The sequence below is a fragment of the Loa loa genome (genome assembly GCF_000183805.2).
Source record: "Loa loa unplaced genomic scaffold supercont3.103, whole genome shotgun sequence".
Taxonomy (NCBI): domain Eukaryota; kingdom Metazoa; phylum Nematoda; class Chromadorea; order Rhabditida; family Onchocercidae; genus Loa; species Loa loa.
In genome coordinates, this window is record NW_018108283.1 from 110,890 (window position 1) to 135,184 (window position 24,295).

General features: G+C 34.2%; 3 protein-coding genes across 4 annotated transcripts; 1 reads left to right on the top strand and 2 right to left on the bottom strand.

The window, feature by feature from the left end:
- Positions 1–573: 573 nt before the first annotated feature.
- Positions 574–3,880, top strand: LOAG_01052 (hypothetical protein). Its single transcript, XM_020445632.1, has 7 exons — positions 574–813; positions 1,173–1,357; positions 1,429–1,569; positions 1,873–1,991; positions 2,588–2,702; positions 2,940–3,191; positions 3,460–3,880. The coding sequence occupies exons 1-7, from the start codon at positions 588–590 to the stop codon at positions 3,658–3,660; spliced, it is 1,239 nt and encodes a 412-aa protein (XP_020303931.1). The 5' UTR covers positions 574–587; the 3' UTR covers positions 3,661–3,880.
- Positions 3,881–5,068: 1,188 nt separating this feature from the next.
- On the bottom strand, positions 5,069–18,174 carry LOAG_01053 (the record flags this gene model as incomplete). 2 transcript variants are annotated; one of them, XM_020445633.1, is made up of 19 exons in its annotated part: positions 5,304–5,390; positions 7,003–7,164; positions 7,527–7,694; positions 8,160–8,411; positions 8,547–8,654; positions 9,051–9,180; positions 9,381–9,476; positions 10,412–10,609; positions 11,512–11,660; positions 12,264–12,552; positions 13,035–13,250; positions 13,513–13,646; positions 14,017–14,179; positions 14,610–14,723; positions 15,008–15,206; positions 15,359–15,437; positions 15,780–15,899; positions 16,177–16,263; positions 18,009–18,174. In XM_020445633.1, 19 exons carry the CDS (start codon positions 18,120–18,122, stop codon positions 5,304–5,306), a joined length of 2,865 nt encoding a protein of 954 aa, XP_020303932.1. The 2 variants fall into 2 exon arrangements, with proteins under 2 accessions (XP_020306069.1, XP_020303932.1); XM_020445634.1 differs by lacking the exons at positions 10,412–10,609; positions 18,009–18,174 and adding an exon at positions 16,947–17,003 and having other exon boundaries at positions 5,069–5,390.
- On the bottom strand, positions 18,132–19,526 carry LOAG_01054 (hypothetical protein; the record flags this gene model as incomplete). Its single annotated transcript, XM_003136594.1, has 2 exons — positions 18,132–18,343; positions 19,301–19,526. 2 exons carry the CDS (start codon positions 19,524–19,526, stop codon positions 18,132–18,134), a joined length of 438 nt encoding a protein of 145 aa, XP_003136642.1.
- Between the last annotated feature and the right edge of the window lie 4,769 nt (positions 19,527–24,295).

Consider the following 24,295-nt stretch of genomic DNA (forward strand, 5'->3'; position numbering starts at 1 on the left):
GATTAACTTAGCAATGCAGAACACCCCAACCGCCTCGAATTCAAACTACCCCGCCGTAAAAACAATCCTGCTCATGATTGGTAGCATGCAACGGACATGCAACAGTTTGGTTCAATGGTGAATTATGGACGGATTCGGCCAGATTGGACTAGTGGAACCTCTTGTCTTTCATTTCCCATTAAAAGTTTAGACTAGGATTTTCAAGAGTGTCTTCAGTTTATACGGAGAGTCGCTACAGTTTTCGTTACTTATCTTTCAACTTGCGAGAAATTTCAAATTACATCGATTTTCAGTTGTAAATTTTAATTTTATTCCGGCTAAAAAAGCGTTAACTTTAATTTTGTGATGAGAATAGAACATTTAATTATTTTTCCAAGTTTTTCCAAATTTTGTCATAGGAGTATTTGGACAGTACAAACTTATTTTCGATGTACAAGCATATTATGTGGTTTAAGTTTATTAATCCATGAAGTTTAACTTATTCAGTGGTGGATATCTTTGTTTGCGGTAGTATTCCTTTAAAAGCAAGGAAGTAATCTGTTGTATTAAATTCAGTCGAATTGTTACTCTCTTACTTTGAGGACAAAATGAATTCGGAAGAAGATAGTGACGAGATTTACGATGAAATTGATCGTCATCATATGTCACTGAATACACTTGATAATGATAAGGAAGATGCTGTGATTCGCAGGGAGGTGGAGGTCTTGAACGTCGAAGGCGATTCGTCTAGCCATGATGGTGATTATGACAATGAAGAGGACCGAAATTCTTTTTCAGACTCTGATGAAGATGGTTTAAGTAATGTCGAGAAGTGTAAGTCCCCACCTTTGATGTAGTTAGCAAGGTCTTTTTTTTGCATCTCTTCTTACATTAACAGTTTAGATATTAAAGAGTGTTGGCAGTTTTATGTGGACGGACTTCCTCAAAAGAGATTTGTCTTTATTATCTCTAAATGATATGGCAAACTGAGTTTGTATGGGAAAATGGTCTGACATCTTAAATGAAAAAGGAATTAAAAAAATTTCAGAAGCTCTTTTTGCAAATATAGGCAATAGTCATATGTGGCATTGACTGGTGAAATAGTTCGTTAACTAATTTAATAAAATGCGCGATTCACTTATTACTGTTCGAAACAATTATAATATACAAAACAAAAGGATTTATGATTTCAGTCTTACCTTCGGCAGATAAATGGGGTAGTGGTCGGAGAAGTTTCTACAACACTTCGTATGTCGACGAGGATTGGGGTGGTATGAATGAAACGGAAGCAGAATTAGCCGAATTGGAGGAAGAAGATGCCATTGCAAGGCAGAAGAAACTAGACGCTACTCTCGGTCTTCTACCCATGCAGTTCCAGGTTTATACCAGATAGCAGAATCAAAAATTCAGATTAGGTTAACTTGAATACATCACTGTCTATATTTTCAGGATGAAATCCAGGAAGAGAAGACCGATCATTATTTGAACGAACCTCCAGATATCGAGAGCATGACTGCAGAACAACGATACGAATATTTTTTAAAAGTTAACCCTGACTTGAAGCAGATGTTTAATGAGTACCAATCAAAGGTAAGATTTTGTCGACAAATGTAGATATAGCGATTTAGAAGATAAAAAATCAGTTTAATAAATCGTACAGATCTGCATATTGGCTTTCTTTATTTGAATGAGTTATGAAGATTCGCTCATATTATTAAATGCATTTCCCAGAAAAAAATAGCATTTGTAAAGGCATGCTGAGATATTGCAAAAGAATCAGTTCCAAGAACCTTTTTTTTATTTTGTAATTTAACTTGATTGTGGCACGAAATAATCATTTTAGAAATTCGAAACTTATTTCTTATTCATCGAATTTAATTATGTGATTTTCAGAGAACATATTTCTTAACCAATGTGCTTCCTCTCTTAAATTTAGCCCATTCATTGAAAAATATTCGACCAGACTTAGTGTTGGAAAAGCAACTACTTCTTGTGGTTAACGTTTTTTCAAGGTAACATGATACTTTTTTTAAGAAGGAACATCAACTTCATTTCTTCTCTACCATTTCATATTCTTGCTAATTTAGTTTCTTGCTGTTACTGTTGCTTTCACAAGGGTCCAAAAAGTTGAAGAGAAGTTCATAAAGTTAGGAATACTGGTTTCTTCGTCGATTCTGTCGATAACTTGTATCATATGAGTTGCTTTTTATACTTCACATTTTAATCAGCTAGGTTAAGAAAAATAAGGAAAAACTTTTTGGAACGCTGAAATTCTCCATTTATTTATTTTTGATTCCCACAAGAATGAGGAGAGCACTTCTAAAAATGTAAAACATTCATTGCCAAAAGAAATTATGCACATTCAAATTTTTGGTCAATTTTATGAAAAAAAAACAAAAACAAACCTAAAACTATTCTTCATGTTTTCATAAAAGTGAAAAGAGAGGAAATTTTAGATGTTAGGAAAGTTTAAAGCTTGCTGTCATCAGCCATTTACATGAGTGATCAATAATAATATAGAGACATATGAATTTTCCTGCAAATGAAATGATGGGTTTTTATCAACAGCTGAGATTAACAGAGGGACAAATCAAGCCATGTTCTTCAGATATTTGACCAATTTGTTGTTTGCATTTCACATAAAAATTGCCAGCAATTCATGTCAGGAAGCTCCTCACTTTATTGATCATCCTGTTCTACGGACTCTTTCAATTCTTCAGAAAGTAAGTTTTTTTTATGCTGCATTTGTTTAAACGCTGTCAGTAATAAAAATAATATTGGGTAATAGCTGTTGGGTTTTGGTTTGAGTATTTGAAACATGTACTGAAGGGCAACATATATGTTATGTTCTCGAGCAATATCTTCCTGGTATTATGTTTACTAGTTTTATTCTTCGACTTTATGAGTTTCTTAAACTACTATATTTTAATGATTGTTTCAAGCTCTATAATACGTCATAGGAAATGTTCGTTGTTGCGCACTTCCTTGAAAAACACAGTGCTATTCTGGGAAAGATAAGCAATAACCTTAAATCGAGAGATTTCACGAATATGTTGGATACATTCCCAACAATAGAGTTTGCATGGAAATCGAGAATTCCTAAGAGAAGCGAGGAAAATAAACAACTACTAATCGAAGAAGATGGAATAGAAGTTCAGATTGTGCATGACAAAATGGAGAAAGAGATTATAAAACGTTCAATAACCAACCAAGTTAGTTCTTTGATGCATATGCCAGAATTTCGAAAGCATTTTTGATAGCAATATCTGTCAAGATATTTTTAGGGTGTAGTTTCATGATACATTGAGAAAAGTGACGTAATAGTTCTGTTTGTTCTGAAAAATCTAAAAAAAATGATGCTTCCTTTCTAAATTTCAAAAATTTGCTATATTTACTTTAGCAATCACAAAATTTAATAGTTACTGAAAAATACTGGGTGTTGTGGCCTATTTCATATTTATTTATTCTGCTTGCATTTAGATTGAGAAGAATAAAGGTTTGCAAAATAAGCGGAAGAAAGGGACACAACATTCACGGGTCAAGAAGAGGAAGCAGTTCAAGAAAGCGTTAATCAAAAAACACTCGCAAAAGGCTGACGCAAGAAAAGAATTAACTCCATACGGAGGGGAAACTCGAGGAATCAGAGCATCGACCGTGAGAAGCGTTAAACTGAAAGCTTAGAGAAATGAGTGTACTGTTGTTATCTCAATATTAAATAGTTCTCCTTATTCTGAAATCACATATTTTTTTCATATTGCAATGGCAGAACTGGCTATAGTTGCCTCCAGAAACAACCTTACTTAAGCATATAAAAAATGAAACATTGCTAGAGCATAAAAATCAGCAAGCCATCTTTTTTTCTCGTTATGAGTTAAAGCTATCATCTGTTTATGTAATCTCCATTCGTCTAAAGTAAAAAAAGATCGATATTTTACAGATGTATTTCCTTCTGTTATAAATTGAAAAATCGCGAAGACGTAATCAGAAACATTTCATATTCGATACCTATTTCAAAAGGATAAAAAATTAAAATGCATGGATAGACCAGACTAATCAATAATAACGAGCTGGAACGGATTAGCAGAAAAAAAACCGATCTGGGCTCCATTTTTTTTTCAAAATGCTTTTAAATCACTATTTTCTAAAAAAAAAAAAATGAATGCTAAGGAACTAAAAAAAAAAAATAGAATGCTAAGGAACTTTAAGAAGTTGACTGCAAGTCATTAAGATTATTTACGGCTATCCTTAGCATATAGTGCAATAAATTCCAAGTAAAAATCTGCCTTAGCATAACCAGTGAAATCTATTAAGAAAAAATTTCGGATTAAACCTATAATTTTTATCATTTCATTTGAATCATTATTCTGGTGGAATCCACACAGTGAGGCTACTGCATATGTAAGTGAATGATATACTTAGGCTAAGATAACTCAAAAACAAGTAAGGCATCACGATAATATTACTTGAGCAAATAAAGTCGTACTACTTTCCAAGACATTAGTAAAGTACAAAGATGCAATAAATGTGCCAGGCTGTCTTTTGTTGGAAGTACCATAGAAACCTTCTGCAGTATATTATTAAATGACCAAAGATCTCTGGGAAACAATAAAAATAACTTTAAACATCAATTTCTCGAGAGGTGCCACGAAGTTTGCGCGCTGGCAGTCGCTCAACAAAAAAAAGGAGAACAAACAAGCTGGAAAAACAAACAAACAAACAAACAAACTGCACTTTGGTATAAATAAATACGATATAAAAAATGCAATCAAGCGATTGTCGAAGCAGTGAAAGGGATAACAAATAATAACATTGCCATAGAAATCGGAATATCGTTTATCACAACAGTATACTGCATTGCACAGTGTTTCACAGGATGAACATGACTATAAGACAAACTATAACAACCGGTAAGTAGGATAGTTTTTTTGAACTAATAACAGTTAAGCTACATTCTCATCCTTTGTAAACCTTTCTCATCCTTTGCAAAATATTTTATATCCAGATAAAGCAACTGTCCCACTTCACATGCAAATATACGGGCAGTATAGACCACACGGCTAAACAAGTACATTTTCGAAGCAAATCATTTCTCTTAGTTTTCATGAAGCTACTCATAACTGTAAAATAAGCAGGACGTCCAAGCCAGTATGTGGTGATATAGGTGGCACTACACTATTAGTCAATCAGTTCCGTTCTTAAAACATTGCTCACTCTATCCTTAGTTCATGCAGTATTTCCGGAAATTTTCAATAAATTCCAAAAATAAACTGTTCCATAGGAGAATGATGATAGAAAGAAACGCGAAAAACACCGAATTGAATCATTCATTTCGAGAGCTTTGATATTACGCGTATTAGTGCTCCATTCTCTTCCTTTAATTTTTGGTTGTCCGTGCGTAGGTGTTCCAACTGCTGCAAGTCGCATATTTAATAAATCCTTCTGGGGAAATTTCTTTGTTAAGTCGTTAAAACTTTGAGTTGTTGGAACTCAAAAGGAGTGAAATGATTACTTCAGTTCTTTTGAAACATCTTTGATCAAACTAAATTACTGGAAAAATGAACTTTGAAAAATGAAGCTATGGCACATCAACTATTATATCTTTATTTTAAGCATATTTTGCAGTTACATTAATAATTGAGCACTAAGACAAATTCTGTTGAGCATAAAATGCTCCTTACATAGCATGAGTCTACGAAAACTCTATGCCTGACTTCTTCAGGGCACCAGCTAGCCATTGCAAAAAAAAAAAAAAAAATGAGTGCCCGCCTTTCATCCTACCTCCGGATATTCAAACTCAGGAGAGTTAAAGTACCTCAAATTATTACAGTGACTAACTATAAGGATTCAACGAATAAATATACCGAGGAGTAGGAAGAAGCTGGGCTTTACAAGATATCATTAATACTTGATTATTATTACCTACTTAAAATAATGCAATTAGATATACTGCAAGCCAGAACGTAGGCAAAAGTAATAAGTAAAATGTTGCATTAGGATAACACCACCTAATCCAGAAGTTCTTCAGAATAATATCGATTATGACAATGTTTCATCAAACGTTGTAGGGGATATTTTTTTAAACAAAGTGAATATCCTAAACCAGTCGAGAAAAGCCATTCTTCATTAGAGTATTTAACACAGCTGTCAATAATCCCAACGTATGATGGTCATATTCCTCACCCTTAAAGTACTTAGCGCCACTTTTGAACTAGCTCACAGTTCCAAATTTCGTGAATAATTTGACACCGGCATTGTTCGTCTCGAAGTTCTACGATTTACGACATGCTTTTTACTATTGTGGTAATAGATTCACGAATAAGTAAAATAACTAGGGTTATAAAAAGCAAGAAGGTAGCATTAACAGAAACAACAACATGTTAGCCAAGTGCAACCCAAGCTAACACTACCGAGGCCAAGTTGGTGTACTCTGCTGACGGCTCATTTTAGATAACACACGAATCAGTGCTTCGTTTTCCATTCGTAGCGAATCATTGCTTTTCTCCAGCTTTTTCAATTCCTAAGTTAACATGAACTTGCTTTTAATATGTTAGCAGTGAAAAAAGATTTTTGAAAAACGTCGAAGAAAGTTTAACATCCAGTCCTTCCAGAAATTTAAGGGAGGTTCAAGATTTAATTCTTCATGGACCGTTCGACCTATTCTATACTGGACTTTTTTTTCATTATATTTTTTTCAGTTGCTACACTCCTGATAAGTGTCAAAGTTGAAGAAAATTAAACATCCAATCCTATCATCAACATAAAAGAAATTCTTCGAACTAAAAATGCACATCATAACACACCGTGAAATGAGGCTCAGTACTTTAAGTTCATTACCAAGCTTGTAACTTTAACTTTTTTTTATCGAAATTATATGACAAGATTCGTACAAGAGAAGTGGGCAAGTGGAAGGACGATAGTATCTCACAAGATAAATATGTATACTTTCCAATCTTATAGTAGGAATTCTCAAGTCTTTTCATGGATAAAATGAATTATAATTACAAAAAAAGATTTCAAAACGACCTCAATTTCATATTGCATTTCGGCAATTTGTTGTTCATAATTATGTCGTTCACGATCGTTCATTGGTGTTGATGATAAAGACTTATTAAGCGATGGTAGTGGTTTAAGCCGTCCTCCAACATTACATTTCAATAATGAAATGTTGTTTGCTGAATTCGATTTCTAAACATACGATTTCTAAATTTTAGTAAAATATAGCAGTTAATGAAGATACTATTACCTCAAACTAATACATTCAAACGAAATGGTCAAGAAAAAATATAACTGGAAGACAACATGGAAGTAGAGAATTTCAAAATAAATATAAAAGGATACATGCTACAAATAACTTCATCAATTTAATTAAACGACAAGATATATACCATACACTGTCACCTGACATAAATAGTTTGAAAAATGAAACTTAGTATAGGATATAATCAATTCCAAACTAAGCGTTCCAAGTAATAAAAAGATGACTTCTCTATCCATTTGAACCACTCTCACATACTAGTTTTTTTTATACCACTTATAAATAGAATAACCTCTAATGATAGCTCTTCAATTCGGCGCCGTAATCTTTCTGTTTCCTGTTTTTCCTTTTCATACAATGTTTTGTAATCCAAAACTGTCTCCTGACATTTCGATTTGCTATTGAGCATTTGAAATGAAGCTGTGGTAGCTGTACTTCCACCGATATGTATAGAATTAGTCTATAACGAGTTGGAAACAAAACTGGAAGAAATAAATAGAAGTGAAGGTTAATTAATAAAATGAAAAGGTTTCTCATTTCGTAAGTTGCAGTTAATTAACAACTTGAGTAATGATGGGTAGACTACCATCATACTGCGATCTTATTATTGCTTGACAAATGATATATATCTTTCTGAGAATGCGAAGTATGCTCTATCCAAAATTTCAATGGGTTAAACTCTATTCTTTTTTGCAACTGTGGCGACGAACAGGGAATGGAACCAGTAAGATGTAAATTGGACCCAACAGAAACGAGCACAAAGAACTTTGCAAGCGCGTAGAACCGTAATCATTGAAAGTATGCCAAAGTGAATGGTCGCACAATTAATATTCTGTTATTTTGAGAAAATGGAATCCAAAAATTTTGTAGGACATCGGCGTTTTAAATCTATTTAAACAATAAATATATGCAAACTACAACATACTTGGGTGGTCCTTACTTTACTGGTAAGAGCAGCCTGAGTATAAGCAATAGCTGTAAGAGCATTGTCTCTAAAACTGTAAGAAGTAGTAGCAGTGGCAGGAATTGAGCGATCGACACTGGAAGAGGATGATGTGACTGTGTTGGTTGAAGACGAGTCACCACCACTTTTCTGGACTGAATCATCCGATGTCTCTTCGCTCTGAAGATCGTCAATTCGGACTGGACCTGTTACGCGCCGTGTAGTCCTTGGAGCCTATGAAGAAACAATGTATTTCAAATTAAAGTTCAAATGCTTTTACAAATATATTAATAAGTCAATTTTTGAAATCGATTAAGCAATGTAATATATAAATCAAGTTGAGCCGTCCAAAATAAAACCTCTACTTACTTGCGACCGACGACGAACAGCAGAAAGCGATTGAGCGTACGTTTTTGCATCAAAGTCCTTCCTTTCTTCCCCAGTTCTTTTTTCGATTTCATGCAGTGAAGTGGAATCCTAAAAACAACGCTTTCTTAAAGGTATGACAAATTTCTAAACTATGCACCATCAGCAAACCCCAGCTTAAAATTTTTGCAAAAGTCAACTAACACATTATTTCAAAAATAAAATAAACAAAAAGGAAAGTAATTCTACTACAGTACAGATGATATATGAAATAAAGGCTAATACTTCAAGCTAAGCAGATCTATAATACAGTTTTTTTTTTTTTTTTTTTTTTTAATACAACCTATATCATATTTCATCAGTACAATTGATGGAAAGACGTTTTCAGTATTAGGGAAGTATGGCAATACATGCCTCTTGAAATCTTACTAAGCAAGATTGTTCAAGATGCTTTTTGCACAACCTATCAACATTAAACTTATTAACAAGGTAAATAACTAATCATACCAACGAAGGAGAAGAAAAATTTTTCCCATCCCTCTGCATTTCATTCTCCCGCTCTCTCTCCTTGTCATCATGTCGAACAGTTAGAGCTGTGGCAACGCGCAACTGTTCTCGAGTTACTCCTTGCGTCGATCTAATATATACATAGCATATTTATCAACTTTAGCTTCGGCAATCACGACCGACATATTATTGTATTGTTCGCCATGTAATAAATAAGTACGTCAAATGTAGTTATTGTATTCCCCCTCCCTTTTTGCTCCTGGTTCTATCCTTTCACTCAAATTCTGCCAAACTCACCAAATAATTTAGCAATTAGATTAGTTAATGAACCTGCGAGAGTCTCTTTGTCGTTTTGCTCTACTTCGTCGTTCAGCTTCACTTTCATTTGGCATATTTGGTTCCATTGGTGGTGTTGCAAGCAATCCCCTTAAATATAAGTATTAAATATAATACTGACAATTCATAACTGATTCATTTAAGACATAATAATTTTTGATTCCAGAAAGTCATCTAGAATTCTAATAGTGCATTGGCTCCAAGTCACCAAACCCCAAGGCTTATCTCAAAACAAGTGTACGGGTTAACGATGAATACAAAATGCAACACAGTCCAGAATGAGAAAGGCACTCCATATATCGTGATCAATATGGACTGAATCTAATCAAGTGGATTCAATTTAATTAATCTATTACTGAAGTACTGTCATTAGAAAAATGTGTACAACAAATAAAAATAAGATGCTCTCATGCAGCAGTTAAATTCTGAACCAAAGCAAATGGAAAGTACACAGGTACGTTAGACTACGGAATCAAAGACTCGATAGAATATAGTACACCGGTTGTATTAATTCCTTTCTTAAAATATTACTTGTCTCGAGTATATTTGGATCACTCAGTATCAAGTTAATTTCAATCTGAAATCGCAAATGCTAACATTTACAATGGTATTTAGCTTTTCCCCGGTCAAATACTTCGTCAAATAGAAAAATGTAGCGTTATGCAAAGTCAGGACATAGCTGAATAAATACTTCAAAGCTTCAAGCTATAAAGGTAAAGACAACGCCAAATATTCATCATCTAAGATTAAGCCAATTCGAGACAATAACAACTCAAAACAGGCATCGGAAATAAATGATTCATTTAATTATTTAAAGCAGATGCATGATTCGGTCTTTTTCACCGGCCATTTAGTTGAATACTATAGAACCAGGAAAAGATGACAAAAATTTACCTTCCACAAAAGCTTTCAAAGGGTTAGCTTGAGAAAAGAAAATGCAATTACAGAAATACTGAGCATTAAAGCATTATAATTTTAATTCAAAAATAATATACGACAAAGAAAACGAAAAAAATATGAAGCACCTTGACAAAGATGGTTGGCCAGTCTGCAATGAACAAGCGTTCGTTACTGGCTGAATTCTATTCATAGTGCTGATAGCAGCCTGTCGTACAGCAGCTTGGAAATGCGCAAAAGCCGGATGTAGTGGACCTTTGATTGCCGAACTACGATATAGAGGCATCCATGGAACTGGTGCTGATGTTGATCGTTGTAGGTTGACACTAAATTCGTCCTTTTTTCTTTTGAAATGAAGAATCAAGACTACATCTGAGAAATAATTTATTAGTGTCATAGCAGCAAGAAAAAAAAAAAAAAGAAGATACCCTGTGTTATGCGGCAAAATAAGCATGCAAAGCGATGAATATTAATTAGCAAAAAAGATTAGCAATTTACAATATTTCGCGTCTTTATCACAGTCTCTTCTTAAAAGAACGAGAATTGCCTATCTTATTAAAGAAGAATGATAAAGTTACGTGAGATACCTCGAGAACGAACAAAAATGGATCTTTCTCGTAATTCTTGGCAGAATAAACACAATGCTAATCGTAAGACTGAATTTCTCACTTGAACGATCTAATTTTGCATATTTAACCATGATTATCTATGTGTGTGTGCAACAGAGAGGCTCGAAGGACAATTGAAAAAATATGTTATGGTTGCGACAAGACCCAAAAATATAAAGGAATGATAAAAATATAATCCAAGTTTCAGCAAGGTCATAGATCCAGCAAATGTAAAGGAAATTGCTCACATTGCAAAACAGCTAACCTTAAAAATTATTATCAAAGATTGATATTTAAACTCTTTAGCCTTAAGAGTCAAAGATGAGAAGTTAGAAAGACTTCTGGCAGTTGAGAACTTTTAGCAAGTAACACATGCAAGGATAATTTTTAAGGATCCCCGTCCAAAACAAAAAGGATAATTCAGAAAAAATTAATCTTTGACAATAAAGTACGACAAAGAATGGAGGTTTTCGAAAGCACAAGCAACAAAAGCACGAAGAGCAGCTGTATGAACTATCTTTGATAACAAGTAAGCTTTAGCCCGCTATAACACGAAGTTAGTTTTTGGCATCATGAAGGAATCCAAGAAAATCAAAATCAATAAGTAATAAACTGCTTACGATTTACTGAAACGAGCTGATGGCTCTAAGGAAGCTGTTGTCGTTGTAAATTCTTTTTCTACAGAGTGAGCTTTGAGTGAAGGCTGATTCTCCGACAATACAATCGACAAATTAGAATCGTTAATCGCAGATCGTAAAGACGGACTGCTCTGAAAATATACCTTCTGGTTTGTCAAAGCTAAGAAATATAATAGCACACTGCAGTTTACCAGCTGCAAAAACAATATGTAGAGACAAACTGCCAATTCATAAAATTTATATCCATTTATATCCAATTTATACCCAATATATCTGTGAATTCATACCAATCGTCCATTCATTTATTGATCTTCGATGGATTCATGATGCACCATCTTTTTTCACGTGCCCGCAAGAAAATGACGTTGTAACAACAGGAAATGAATAAGAGAGTATTATAAAGTAGGTGGGTAGATATGAACTGTATATTTTGCGGATGAGTTATTTTATGGTCACATAGCATCAATGACGATAGCGCTTACCAAACAAGTGACTTTATGAAGAAGCTTAACGTTTACAGGATCATCAGAACTATTCGGTCACTAGGTGTAATGTATTTCTCAGTAGTAACGTCAGCACGACTTCTAACCACTAGTCAGTTTTATTTAATTAATTCAGTAATTTACTATATAAATCCGGATTTGATTTTTTCAAACCGAATTAAAGTTTGGGGAAAAAAGTAGCATACGTTTTTACTCGACACGACTCACTGTTTTACATTCAGTAAAACTAACGGTAGTTGTAGATGATGAAGGGGAAGTTGAATTCCGCATCATTTCTGATGGAGATTTCGATTCGCTTACGAAAGCTGAAAGAATAGGAGCAGGAGGAGATGGAGTTGTCGAAGTTGCAACACGTGCCAATCTATCCTCTATTGATAGGCTTGTTTTTTGATCAGATTCAGAAAAAGTAATTGATTCGGATGCAGACGATCCACCCTTATCCGTATCGCTATTTTTCGATTCAGCAATAGAAGCAGTCTTTTCTTCGCTACAACTTTCGCTATTTGATTTGGAAGATAACCTGAATTGTAAATATTCACAGGAATGAGCAGTATGCCATCCATCTTATTTTTCTTAACACAATCTAAATATATATTCATGATGATTCCTGGTAGTGACCAATGTGAACTGTAGTTAAAGCACAACTTCCCATCAATTTATGACACCTGTTATAGACTATCATAATACATTAATTTTATACTATCCACATGTCAATTGTTTTCATTAAAGTTATTTTGATGTTTTCGGTTAAAGTTATTTTGATGTTTTCGCTGCTCTGAGTTCGATATGACAAATTTGAATATGTTCAATTCATTCAATTTTAGTAAAAAGAAAGAAAAAAACATACAAAAGACAAACTACAAGCAATGCCAGAATATAAACAATGCTTCAATTTATGCATCCTTTTTTAATTTCCATATGACAGAACCACTTCATATCAAGCATGGAAATCGAAAAACATTTTTATAATTTAAGCTAAAAATATTCCCAATAAATACATACCTCTCTTCCTCTGAGAGAGATTCAGAAGTGTCAGGCTGCTGTTGTTTCACAGGGAAAGGCAATCGAACTTCTACAGATGGAGAAGGAGAATTATTCTCAATAATGAACGAGTAATCACCTTCCTTAAGCTCTTTTTTTTCATCTCGTTCGTCCAGTTTTGTTTTCTTTGTCTTTTCTTCCGTAGACATTCTTAAAACAGAAGTAGTCGAACCAGCTCTAAAAAATTTTCGAGATATAAGGAAAGATTAAGATTGATAAATCAAGAAAGAAGCTCCATTCTGAAAGAGATTTATCCCATTAAATTCAACAGTTATTCAGCTGAGTAACTTGACTAGTGATTTGAAAGAAATGATTTAATGAGGTATAATGAGATCTTAGTTATGACAATGACGGGTGAATCAAAATAAGTAACTAGTAATTTTACTTACATTCCTTTTTAGAAATCTGCTAATAAATTAAGGACTTTAAAAATTAGGACCTTTTAAGTGGTGCATTAGAATGTACTAATACACTAACAGAACTGTTGGAAGTTAGTCTCAATCGCTCCTTTTCTTGCATTCCTTCTAAGTATTCAACGATATCTTTATCAGCAACATTTAATACTGTTTCACCCTATAAGCATGAAACAATTATTGCAATTCAGTTCAACGCTTGGTTACTCATTCATTTCAAACTGTTGCTAAAAACATGAGATAGATAATAAGCTAATCAATTTAATCTGTAAGCTCAAAAAATAGATATCTGGATCCTGAGTCAAGAGTTATCTTCTATCATTTGCTTCCATCCATTCTATTCCTATTATATTAGACCATCTTTCAAACAGAATTATCATTGTCTAAAATGTTTCATACCAATACACTGTACTAATACACTAACAGAACTGTTGGAAGTTAGTCTCAATCGCTCCTGTAATATTTATTACCATTACCAAAGGATGAAAAAAAAGCTATGTCTGCAAAATATCTATTTATATAATACTAACATTGTTGGTGAGCTCGGAGAAAGAAGCACCATTTTGAATAAGAATAGCAGCAGCCTCATGCTCAGCCCAATGTGCAGCAGCATGAAGCGGGGTCCAGCCATCACGATCACGGCAATTCACGTCGGCACCAGCTTTAAGCAACAATCTTATTACATCGTTATACCTGAAATTTAACTAATGAACTAATGGTACTTCTATGTCTTTTCAAGAGAACAAACCAAGTGATTGTTTATGCACAAGGAAGGATAAACCAGGGGCGGAGAGAAAAAATGTTGAGAAGTGTAGTATTAGTTCCCATCCAATTTTAAATGCTAGAAAGCCATATTCCAGTACAACGATCTAGAAGTAAAAATGATACGCATATTGTGGAGAATGGGCAGTGAAAGAAAGATGTTCTCGCAGGAAGATTAAGTTGTATTACTGATAACAAGAAACTGTGAGAAATAATTACTACGAGCCATAACAACCAAGTGCTACCAGCCACATTCAAAGCAAATAAACTTAAACATTAAAAATATGCAGGTCATGGTTAAGAACATGCATTGAACATATAATTTTCGGGAAAAATAACTCGTAATGAAACGAATAAAAACCCTTTTGCAGCTGCGACATGAAGCGCAGTAGCACCAGTTCGAGAATGCGGATGATCATGCATTTCACCATCTTTCAGCCATTGCTCTGCATCACGTCTCATTATTGTTAATTCTCTGTAATACACAGTAGTGCAATGTAAGCCTTTAAAAAGAAACTAGACCAACTAAAACTAAATTTTTCTTCAAATCGAAGACTCAGAATTCTTGACCATATTCCTAGAACTGAAATATATATGGATGCGGCAGCGTAGTTATAAACTTGACGCATTGTACATGAATTAAACAAAAAATGCTCACAGTTATAGCGGATAGGTCTTCTTCGAGATCCGTTTACTAAACTGGAAAAGATTTCGGGTAATATAACTACATTGACACATAAAATCAATGCTATTTCTTACCTATTTCGGCATTCATTAGGATCTATGCCTTGTCGTTGATGTTCCTCTTCTAAAGCCAAGCGACAGTCATCTTCTTCTGCCAAATCGACAGCTAATTCCTTATCGCTATTCGTTACAGAAATATCGGCACCTTCCCCACACAGATACTCGACTAAATCAACATTTCCACAGCAAGCTGCTGCATGTAATGGAGTCCAACCTAAAAAAAGTGAACAAAAGGCCTAAGGGACACGAGTTTTTTGTTTAAATGGTTATCAAGATAAAAAGAATACATTATTCGCCATGAAAATATGGGAGGCTCATGATCACTAATCTCTAGTAAATAAAGCAAAAAAAATCACACGAACAAACCTTCATTATCTTGTGCATTAACGTTAGCTCCATGCTCCACCAAAAACTGCACCATTTTTGGTTTCCCATCTATGACTGCCTTGAATATAATTTGAATAAGCACTTATTGGAACAGTAGAAATTGAAAATTGGATTATACCTTTTTCTCACCAGTTAGCATGTAGATTGAAGCGCTGGCTCTAATTTTCATTTCAATAGTTGGGTATTTGTTAAGATTTTCTATAAAAACGAAAAGGATCGGCAAATATCATGTATTAAAAATACACTATTGTTGAAGCAGTGAAACCTAAGAATTAGAAAGCCAAAGAAAATTCTAAAGACAGATTTTGAAGAAAGAAATTTACTTAATTCGACTACTGAAGTCATTCAATTTAAACATGACGAATAACCATCAATTAAGGAACTGCAATGAAAAAATAACCTGATGTAAGGCTGTAAGGCCGTCAACTGTACTAGTATTAATATTTGCACCATCACTGAGTAATGTCTGCACTTCCTCCAAGTCACCACTTAAACAAGCACTCAGAAATATGTCTTCATCCTATAAAGTCTTTTTGGCTTTTAGACGCCAGTTATTATGTAAAAAACCTCCCCACTATTATTACAGGATTCACTGCTAAATTCTCCAGCAATAGCATGCTTACATTTTCATAACATAATGAAATAAGAAATCATGACTTCAATTGTGGATTGGATCATCTTTCATCCATATAGCCAAACTGCTAATGAAAAAATTTACTGTCACAATTAAACATATAACAGCTACAATAAAGAATTTATTAGTAATTACAGTTTCTGATATACATCAACTGACTTACAGTAAACCTGACTTTCGATTCACGACTAAGCTTTCGGACCGATGGTAAACGATTCGTTTCTGAAGTTTCCCATTTCACCAGTTGCTCCTGAAATAAAATAAGATAAAAGTAAAAATCCCGAGCCCTTCTATAAAAAATTTTAATTTGAAAATTCTGAAAGATTCATTGGCAAATCTATCTCAGTAGCTTTTCCCTTCAACACTGCCAGCATTCTTTGTGAATTGATAACAGATATCGTTTATGGCTGCAAAAGAACACGATTTGCTTCTTCAATTTGAATTTGTTTTGAACATCCTCAAACAATCGAAATGATAATAAAGTAAAAAACTGAACAAGGTTTCATCATCCAATGAAAAATAAAAAGATCGAACCGAAAAATAAATATTACATGAGGGCATCTTATTCAAACAAATTTAAATGAGATAAAATTTACAATGAGAAGTAAACCAGCCGACACTTTTCAACCACCATTTTTCCTCTCCTTTTCTGTAGGAAAAAAATGATGATGTCTGCATTTACGCAATATTGCAGATATAAGCAATAATAAAACAATGATCTCTATTATCCGATCCTGTTAAACATTGTGCAAAGAAAAATGAATTTAAGACCGAAAAAAAGACTTCGCAGAGGAGTGTTATAGTCCATTAGTATTAACTCCTGAAAATGTCAAGAATAAGACGAGGTAGAAGGGGAACAATAAAACATAAATATGGAAAGGATTCTCAATCCAAGTTATATTTTTATTCACTTTTGAAGCAAATTTAAATTACGAACATCACGAATATGGAAGGCATTATGTTCAGAATATCATACTTGCTTCTTGCCATCACGCACAAAAACGCAAAAGATCAGTTAAATGAAAAAAAAGACTGTTTGCACTGTATGCACCCCTTTTAAATCCCTTAAATTGAAATCAGAAAATGTATAAAAAATAGCGAAGAATACCAGCAGAAACCGAATATTGGTCATCTCTACAGGATGCTACAACTACCATCACTCTAAAGCTGATGCAGTTTCGATAAATGAAACGTCGTCTGCTTAGTAAATGCAAAAACATGAAGTACAACATTTTTCTGCTCAAGGGAAAAACTATTTGAATATTGCTGGCTGAAAAGCTTTTCATAATACTCAAAACTAATTCACATCCCTAACTAATTAATAATCAAAGGTCAAAATGTTGTTTATCAGTGGACTTTCTAGTATTATTTAGTCTACATACGGAATTTAGGTGGCAAGACTTTATGACTTTATGATAAAAGAAAGCATACCCTAAAAATTTGATTCGCCAACCTTACGCACAAAAGCGAGTCTCATACACGTTTCAGCATAGCTGAACTCATTTATTTTAATATCCAAGATGTTTTGAAGACTGGCAGGAATAATGAGAGACTGCAATTACCGAAAAAAATCCATTGTTACAATATGGAAAACGAAGAAACTCACATTGTGACTCCAACAAAAAATGCCCTCGTCCTTATCAGCCAAAACTATGAATGAAGGACTATTAGATTTATTTGGCTATGAATAATGGCATTGTCAGATTTATTTGAGCTAACAAAAATACATTTCAGAACATTAAAGTATAAATTATATTATTTTTTACTAAAATTTAATGAAAATTTATTAGAATTTACAGTAATCAATCACTACAGCGATAAAAAAATAGCGTAATTTGATTCCACATTTTAGAAAGACTGGGTAATACTTTTTCAATATCCATAACAATGGGCAGAATAATCAGAGAGATATAGCCTTTGGAAACAAAAATTAGGAAAGAAGTAAGCCATATATTCAATAAAGACTAAAAATATACGAAAGAAGCGAAAACATACTTTTCGCTTCCAGAGAACATTATTGGCCAAAATATTCTTGTTCTGTTGAAGGAAAGCGAAGTGGGACGTTTCCAACCCGAAATCCGAATCCTCTCTCACCATTCCACTGTTCATTCGTTCTTTTTATATCGAAACAACCAATACTCTAGTGTAAATAGCAGAAACAAGAACACAGAAGAAAAAGCGATTTGATCCAGGCAAATTGGTTGCTTGATCAGAAGTATACAAGGAGAAATGATTACACATTGCGGTTCCCGTATGCCATCGAGAACGCCATGTTGCGGCTTGCTGCTGCTTGTTTTCTTTACACTTACTGTGACTGTTCTTGTCAATACCTCAAATTAGGTTCTTGTTAGGGATTAAATCGGAAATTAGATGGGCTTTTTCGAGATTGAACGACCACAAACACTGTTACGGATTAGTACAAAATAAGCTCAAAAGATAGAATTTACATCTTCGATCTCGAAATGTCACGATCTCTCAAAATGAATCGCTTATTAGAATGATATTCTGACATCTCTCGACAGCCAAGACAACTCAGAAGAACTTCGACATTACAGTGATGTCTTGATATTCCTGATAACAGTAGTGCCAATATTTCGATACTGCTAGTGCTAGTAACGCTATTAAATGCATTGAAAAGTGTAGCCAGAATCACAATAAAAGTGCTATAAAGGCTGATAATACAATGATAGTAGATACATCCACTTATTTTACTACTGCAAGGACCGACCGCGCAAAGCACTGTCATCATGTCAAGGGTCCCTTCTTGACAATTCCTTCCACCCAGTCCAATCAACTAACAATCCTCTCTTCTCTCTCCTCTTCAAACTCATTCTTCCTCTCCGAGAAGTCTAAAATTGCCATCTTCATATATCATCTCTCTGAATTCCACTTCCTCTACCTTTTCTCTTTATGCATTAGATATTTATGTCTGTATGTCAAAGCAGGTGTGTCTGCAGACGTATGTATGTATGTATGTATGTATGTATGTATGTGGGTGTATATGTATGTGTGTGTAAATGTATGTATATATACGTGTGTGTATCTGTATGTGGATATAAAATATGCGTGTAAAACGAGTGCATGTGAGTATATGTAAGAATATATACATGTACGTGTTGTAGGTGTGCATATGTCTGTGAGTGTAAGTGCATGTACATTGGATTTTTAACTATTACCCAATATTTTGATTCTTTCCCCACCTGCTCTCCCGCCGCACTGCGTCGTGTTAACGCTCTCCAAACGCAGTAAATCGCAGTACAGTCCATCATCCATCACTATTTATTTACAATTTGCATCACGATCATTATCGTTACCATCGCTATAATTATTAATTACTAGTGTCGCCACTATCATTACCGCTGTCACTATCACTACCATCGTTATCATCATCATCATCATTATGACTGCTGTCAATGCCTCTATCCCGGCACTACTGCTATCGTTATCGCTATTATGATTATCGTCCGGCACCATCGCTGTCATTATCACCACTGTCATCAAAACCACAATCATTGTCCCGATCATCATCAGTCGCTATCATTGTAGCTCTCACTACTGTAACATTGGTCAATATATTACTACTATCACCATCTTCCCTATTGTCAATATACTACTACTATCATCTCTATTTATAATCTTCATCGTCAGCACCATTAATAAACATACAAACGAAATAGAAATATAAATCGTGAAACTGCAGAAATCTTATTCTCACAGTTGCTAAACAATCGATAACCGCAGTTTCATCGAAAAATTGTGTGCCTTGTCCCTTTACTAGTGAAAGTGCGCAAGATATCGTCCCCAACTCCGTCATCATCCAGAGGAAGGAATTCCCGAATACAACCGAACGGTTCTAAGATGAACACCGATTTCCAGAATAGTCAGTTACATCGGTAGCAAGCTATTCTGACTTGGAAAGAGCGCACTGCAACTACCACTTCTCTTCTTGCATTAATTAGATGGTTAACTCATTAGCCAAGCATTTTTATTTTCTCCATACAGAAATGTTCCTTTCAATGCCATTCTTATGCCAAACTAAGTTTAACACGATTAAAATAAACTAAAAAGCTGAATAACACAAAAACTTGACTTGACTTATTAAAAATCGAATTTTTATATGAACAAAAGTGAAGGGCAATAAGAAAGGGTCGAAAGTAACTGATCCGGAAATAATTAAATGAGCTAAATAATCTCAGGAAAATAATCACAGCAAATAAAATCAGCCATATCAGGATAAACTTGGTTATATTTCCCAATATGAATAATTTTAATTTACAGTAAAATTTTGCAGTGAATAATAGTCATCGCTGTCGCTTTTCATTTTAACTTGTATGTATGTAAATAAATCAGTAGTCCATCTCACAGCAAGTCTAAGTTTCAACTTAAATATTTATTCATAGTGTTGGAGAGAGCGTTCGACTTCTTGACGCCTTTCTCATTCCCACTTTCATTTCCATTGTTTTCTTATTTACTGTCGCCTCGGTTGTTCTGCAGATCCACTAAATACTTCATCAATAAAAGTTTGATAATTGAAGTATGTTAGGAAGAGGAAATAAATTGAGAGTGCCTCTTTAATTTTGAAATTTTGACTGAGAACCAGGGCTTGAAAGGCTTCAAAATTCCTGGTGTGATAATGTGAATAATTGTGCAACCAAAGGGTATCAGCAGTAATGAGCAGTAACGCACCAAAATGGTAGTTCGAGAATGCCTAGTAGGCATTGTAGCAATTTTTTTACTCTTGTAATAAATGATTAGCACGGGAACAACGAATATTCGGAGTGAAAAGATATGAAGAGTGCTGATAGAGAAACCGGTTATTTGGACTGCGCAGTTGCTTACAGCGCAGAAAAAAAAAGTTCCCTTTTCACGCAAAGAACATGACATCTCAAGCTATATAGCAAGGAAGCTAAAGCTAAATAAATGGGAAGATTGTGTCATTCGAACGAGATCCACATGATCCTTTGCACTGACAGGTTTTGTAGAGTATCTCACATACATATCGAACTACTTCAGTTTAACATCTCTACATTTTTTACCGATCAAAAACAAATACATTGAGCCAAAAGCGCTGTTGAGAAGTGCTGCAAAATGAGGAGAAGGGAAGAAACCTAAGAAGAATGGATGGAGAAAGTGAAGCTGGGGGAGGAAGGAAATTGATGCCTGAAAAAGCTGTGACATTGTTTGGAATAAAGATTTCGAATTCTTTGGATTCATTGGTGAAATGGTAACTCTGTCATCCTGCCCCATTTCTTGCAAAATTTGATTATAGTTATTCACTTTAGTTTGAATTAGAACAATGTCATTATGGAAGTTGCAATAAAGCAAGATAAAATTCTCAGATTCATTTGTGAATTGAAAAAGGTCTGTTGCATAGGATAAAAGTGAGGAATAACTATGTTGTGATACGATCATTGATACGACAAATCGGTCCAGTGGTTAAAAGCGTTATTAACTTCTTCACCTATTATTGTCCTTCAAGTACCAGAGTCCTGCAGTGGCGAATCATTGTTTGATATCATTTACCAAATTCACTATATCTAATATTTACATTAGCATTGAAATTTTGCAAATGCGCATTTGTAAACAAAAAAAAACTCGCAAATGGGTAACAATAAGATTTTCTGAAAATGTTCGAGTTTGAACTGGATACCGCCGTACTACTGGTTGAGATCTGGATCCGGATATCGAAGTTTGACTGCCAATTCGACTTAATCTAAGACTTTTTAAAAAAGTGGAAGAAGACATATTATAATGAATGTTACACGTAATGATTTTAATGGTGACTAGTACATTTACCAGTGGTTGTGATAATGCTATGATAATTTCTAGCACTTCGAAAAATTTCGAAGCCCATTTCATGTTAAATTTGCATTGAATCCTACTGTAATTTTTTTTTCTTTAAATTTTAATAGTTTTAGAAGAAGTCTAATCGATCCTCGAAAAACCAACAACGATGATGGGCGTTCACTGTCGCCGATTCTAACACTGTATCTGTACCTAAGCTGTACCTCCTAGTCAAATTTAATTTAAAATTTCCGAAATTAAAAAAAAACTAATCATAAGGTAAATATAGTTACAAGTGGACAAAATGGAAGCTCATCCCAAGTTATTTGGATAATTCGAGAATTTCCCTTGCGATGTTCAGACGAACTTCAGCTTCGAAAAATAAAAGAACCAACAGGAAAATTTTCATTGAACTTTAGAAGCTTACAGTTTCCAATTTCACTTTTATTGGAAAGACTTTTGCACTAATTGTCTTTACATTTCTCTGAGGACGCAACAAAAAAAGCAATAAGATTTTCAATGTGTGAACCTCTCGTCATTCCTTGTGTCATGAGATCTCGTCACCATCAAACACATCATCCTTAAATAGTGAAAGAAAAAAAGAGAGAGATAGGCATGGTTCTGATCCATTTCACATTGTGATTTTATAAGTAACTCCAGGCGATTACTGAAACTAACATCATTAAAACGGCCAAGGACGTATATTCAACGTTTTTCAACCTTTTCGTGTCACAATTTTCTCATGTCCGGCGAGAAATTTTAGAAGGAAGTTAAAATATTTCCCATACCAAACCTTTCTTAACTACCGTACAAGAGAGAATGGAGAAAAGCCAGCATGTCATTCATTAATTAATGATATAATTTGATGAAGTGAATGTATTCGTCTAATTTTTAAATTTATCTTCGAACAGGCATACTAAACGTATTGCTGGAAAGTACTAAGAAGCGACAGTTCATTAATTTACTATCTTGTTGAAATTTCTTATTTGTGTTTTAATTTTAGCTGTCTCAGCTAGTCAACCTGGAATTCAGGATAAGACAAATGAACAGTTAATGGGTATATGAAGAACTAGTAAAAAAATATTGTGGACCTTTAACCTTTGTTGGTGGTACTCCTCGTCATTCAGGTCATTATACTCTTCCTAATATTTTTGTTATGTATGTCATGCTCGACCTTATCGACACATCAAAAAGCTATAGTGAAATCCAACAGGAAATGACTGTCTTCATCGCCGCAAGTATCGGATATCAAATGATCATCCATACAACTTTTCCACTTCTGGGGATAATGTTGCTAAATAATTTTTCTGAGTTTAATCGTTTATTTTGTTTCGAGAATTGAATTCTAAAGGGAAATATAATAAATTTAGTCATTAAAAATTTCTACTCAATGTAAATTTCATTATTGAGCCAACATTTCGATGTTAAAATGATCATTCAAGGATTCCACCTCAGACTTTTTGCTGCTTAAAGGCATATTATGTCTAAACAGTTTCTGGACTTTGTAAATACTGATCAACAATTCCCGCAGTTATAACCCTCTAGTTTTTCCTCAGAAAAATTACTTTGTCTCTAAAATACATTCGATCATTCGATTAAAGGGCAATAGAAATTGTTTATTTTTTTAGGCAGAAGAGAGATAACATTTACTAAAATGAAATTATGGTTTACTTTGATTTGAGGGTATTCTATCGATCCTTCGCTATTTCTTGTCACAAGGAAATCACATTATCGCTTCCGCTGAGAACTGCTGCAAATTGTTGTGAGGCACATTGCAGTATGATTTCCACGTTTGCTAATGCTACTTTTCCATTTCGATCAAGTCATTCAATATTCTCTCCTCCTATAGTCGATAGAGCACACTTCTTGACCAAGCACAGAATACATCTTTGCGTTTATGATTTTAGCATCTGTCCTCAAACGAAGTAGGCAATTACACGCAGTTACCTGTTTTGATATTATCTTCACGAAGTGGTCACCATTTTCTTCAGAATTGTTGAAATGTGATTTTCAGGTACCTACCAGATTTTCTGCATGTTAAAATTAGCATTTAACTAGGAATAATTTAGTAGAAAGATGAAACAGAAGTACCTGCAACATGAGAGTGAGAACTAAACAGGAAAGCGAAGGAGAAAAGTTACCATCATCAGGATATACCATTTCCAATTTCGAATCCAGAACCAAATCGGAATCTTCCTTCTTTACTGTTTCAGTTAGAAGATCGTATCTCTCATTCACATTAAATGGTTATAATCAATAGAAAAGGATGGACAATGCCTACTGCAAAAAGAATATAGCAAAAGCAGTAACCGTTCCTTCATGCAGCTTGTGTTTGTATTCATCGAAAAGCACGAACATATCGGACATATCGGCTCGATCGTTGTTTCCACCATTTTTCCTGAATTTATTTATTATCTTGAACGGGAATGATCGAACAGGAATGAATTCACTGCATCGGCAGTCATGACATGTTACTTATACTTTCTAAAATGAACTTT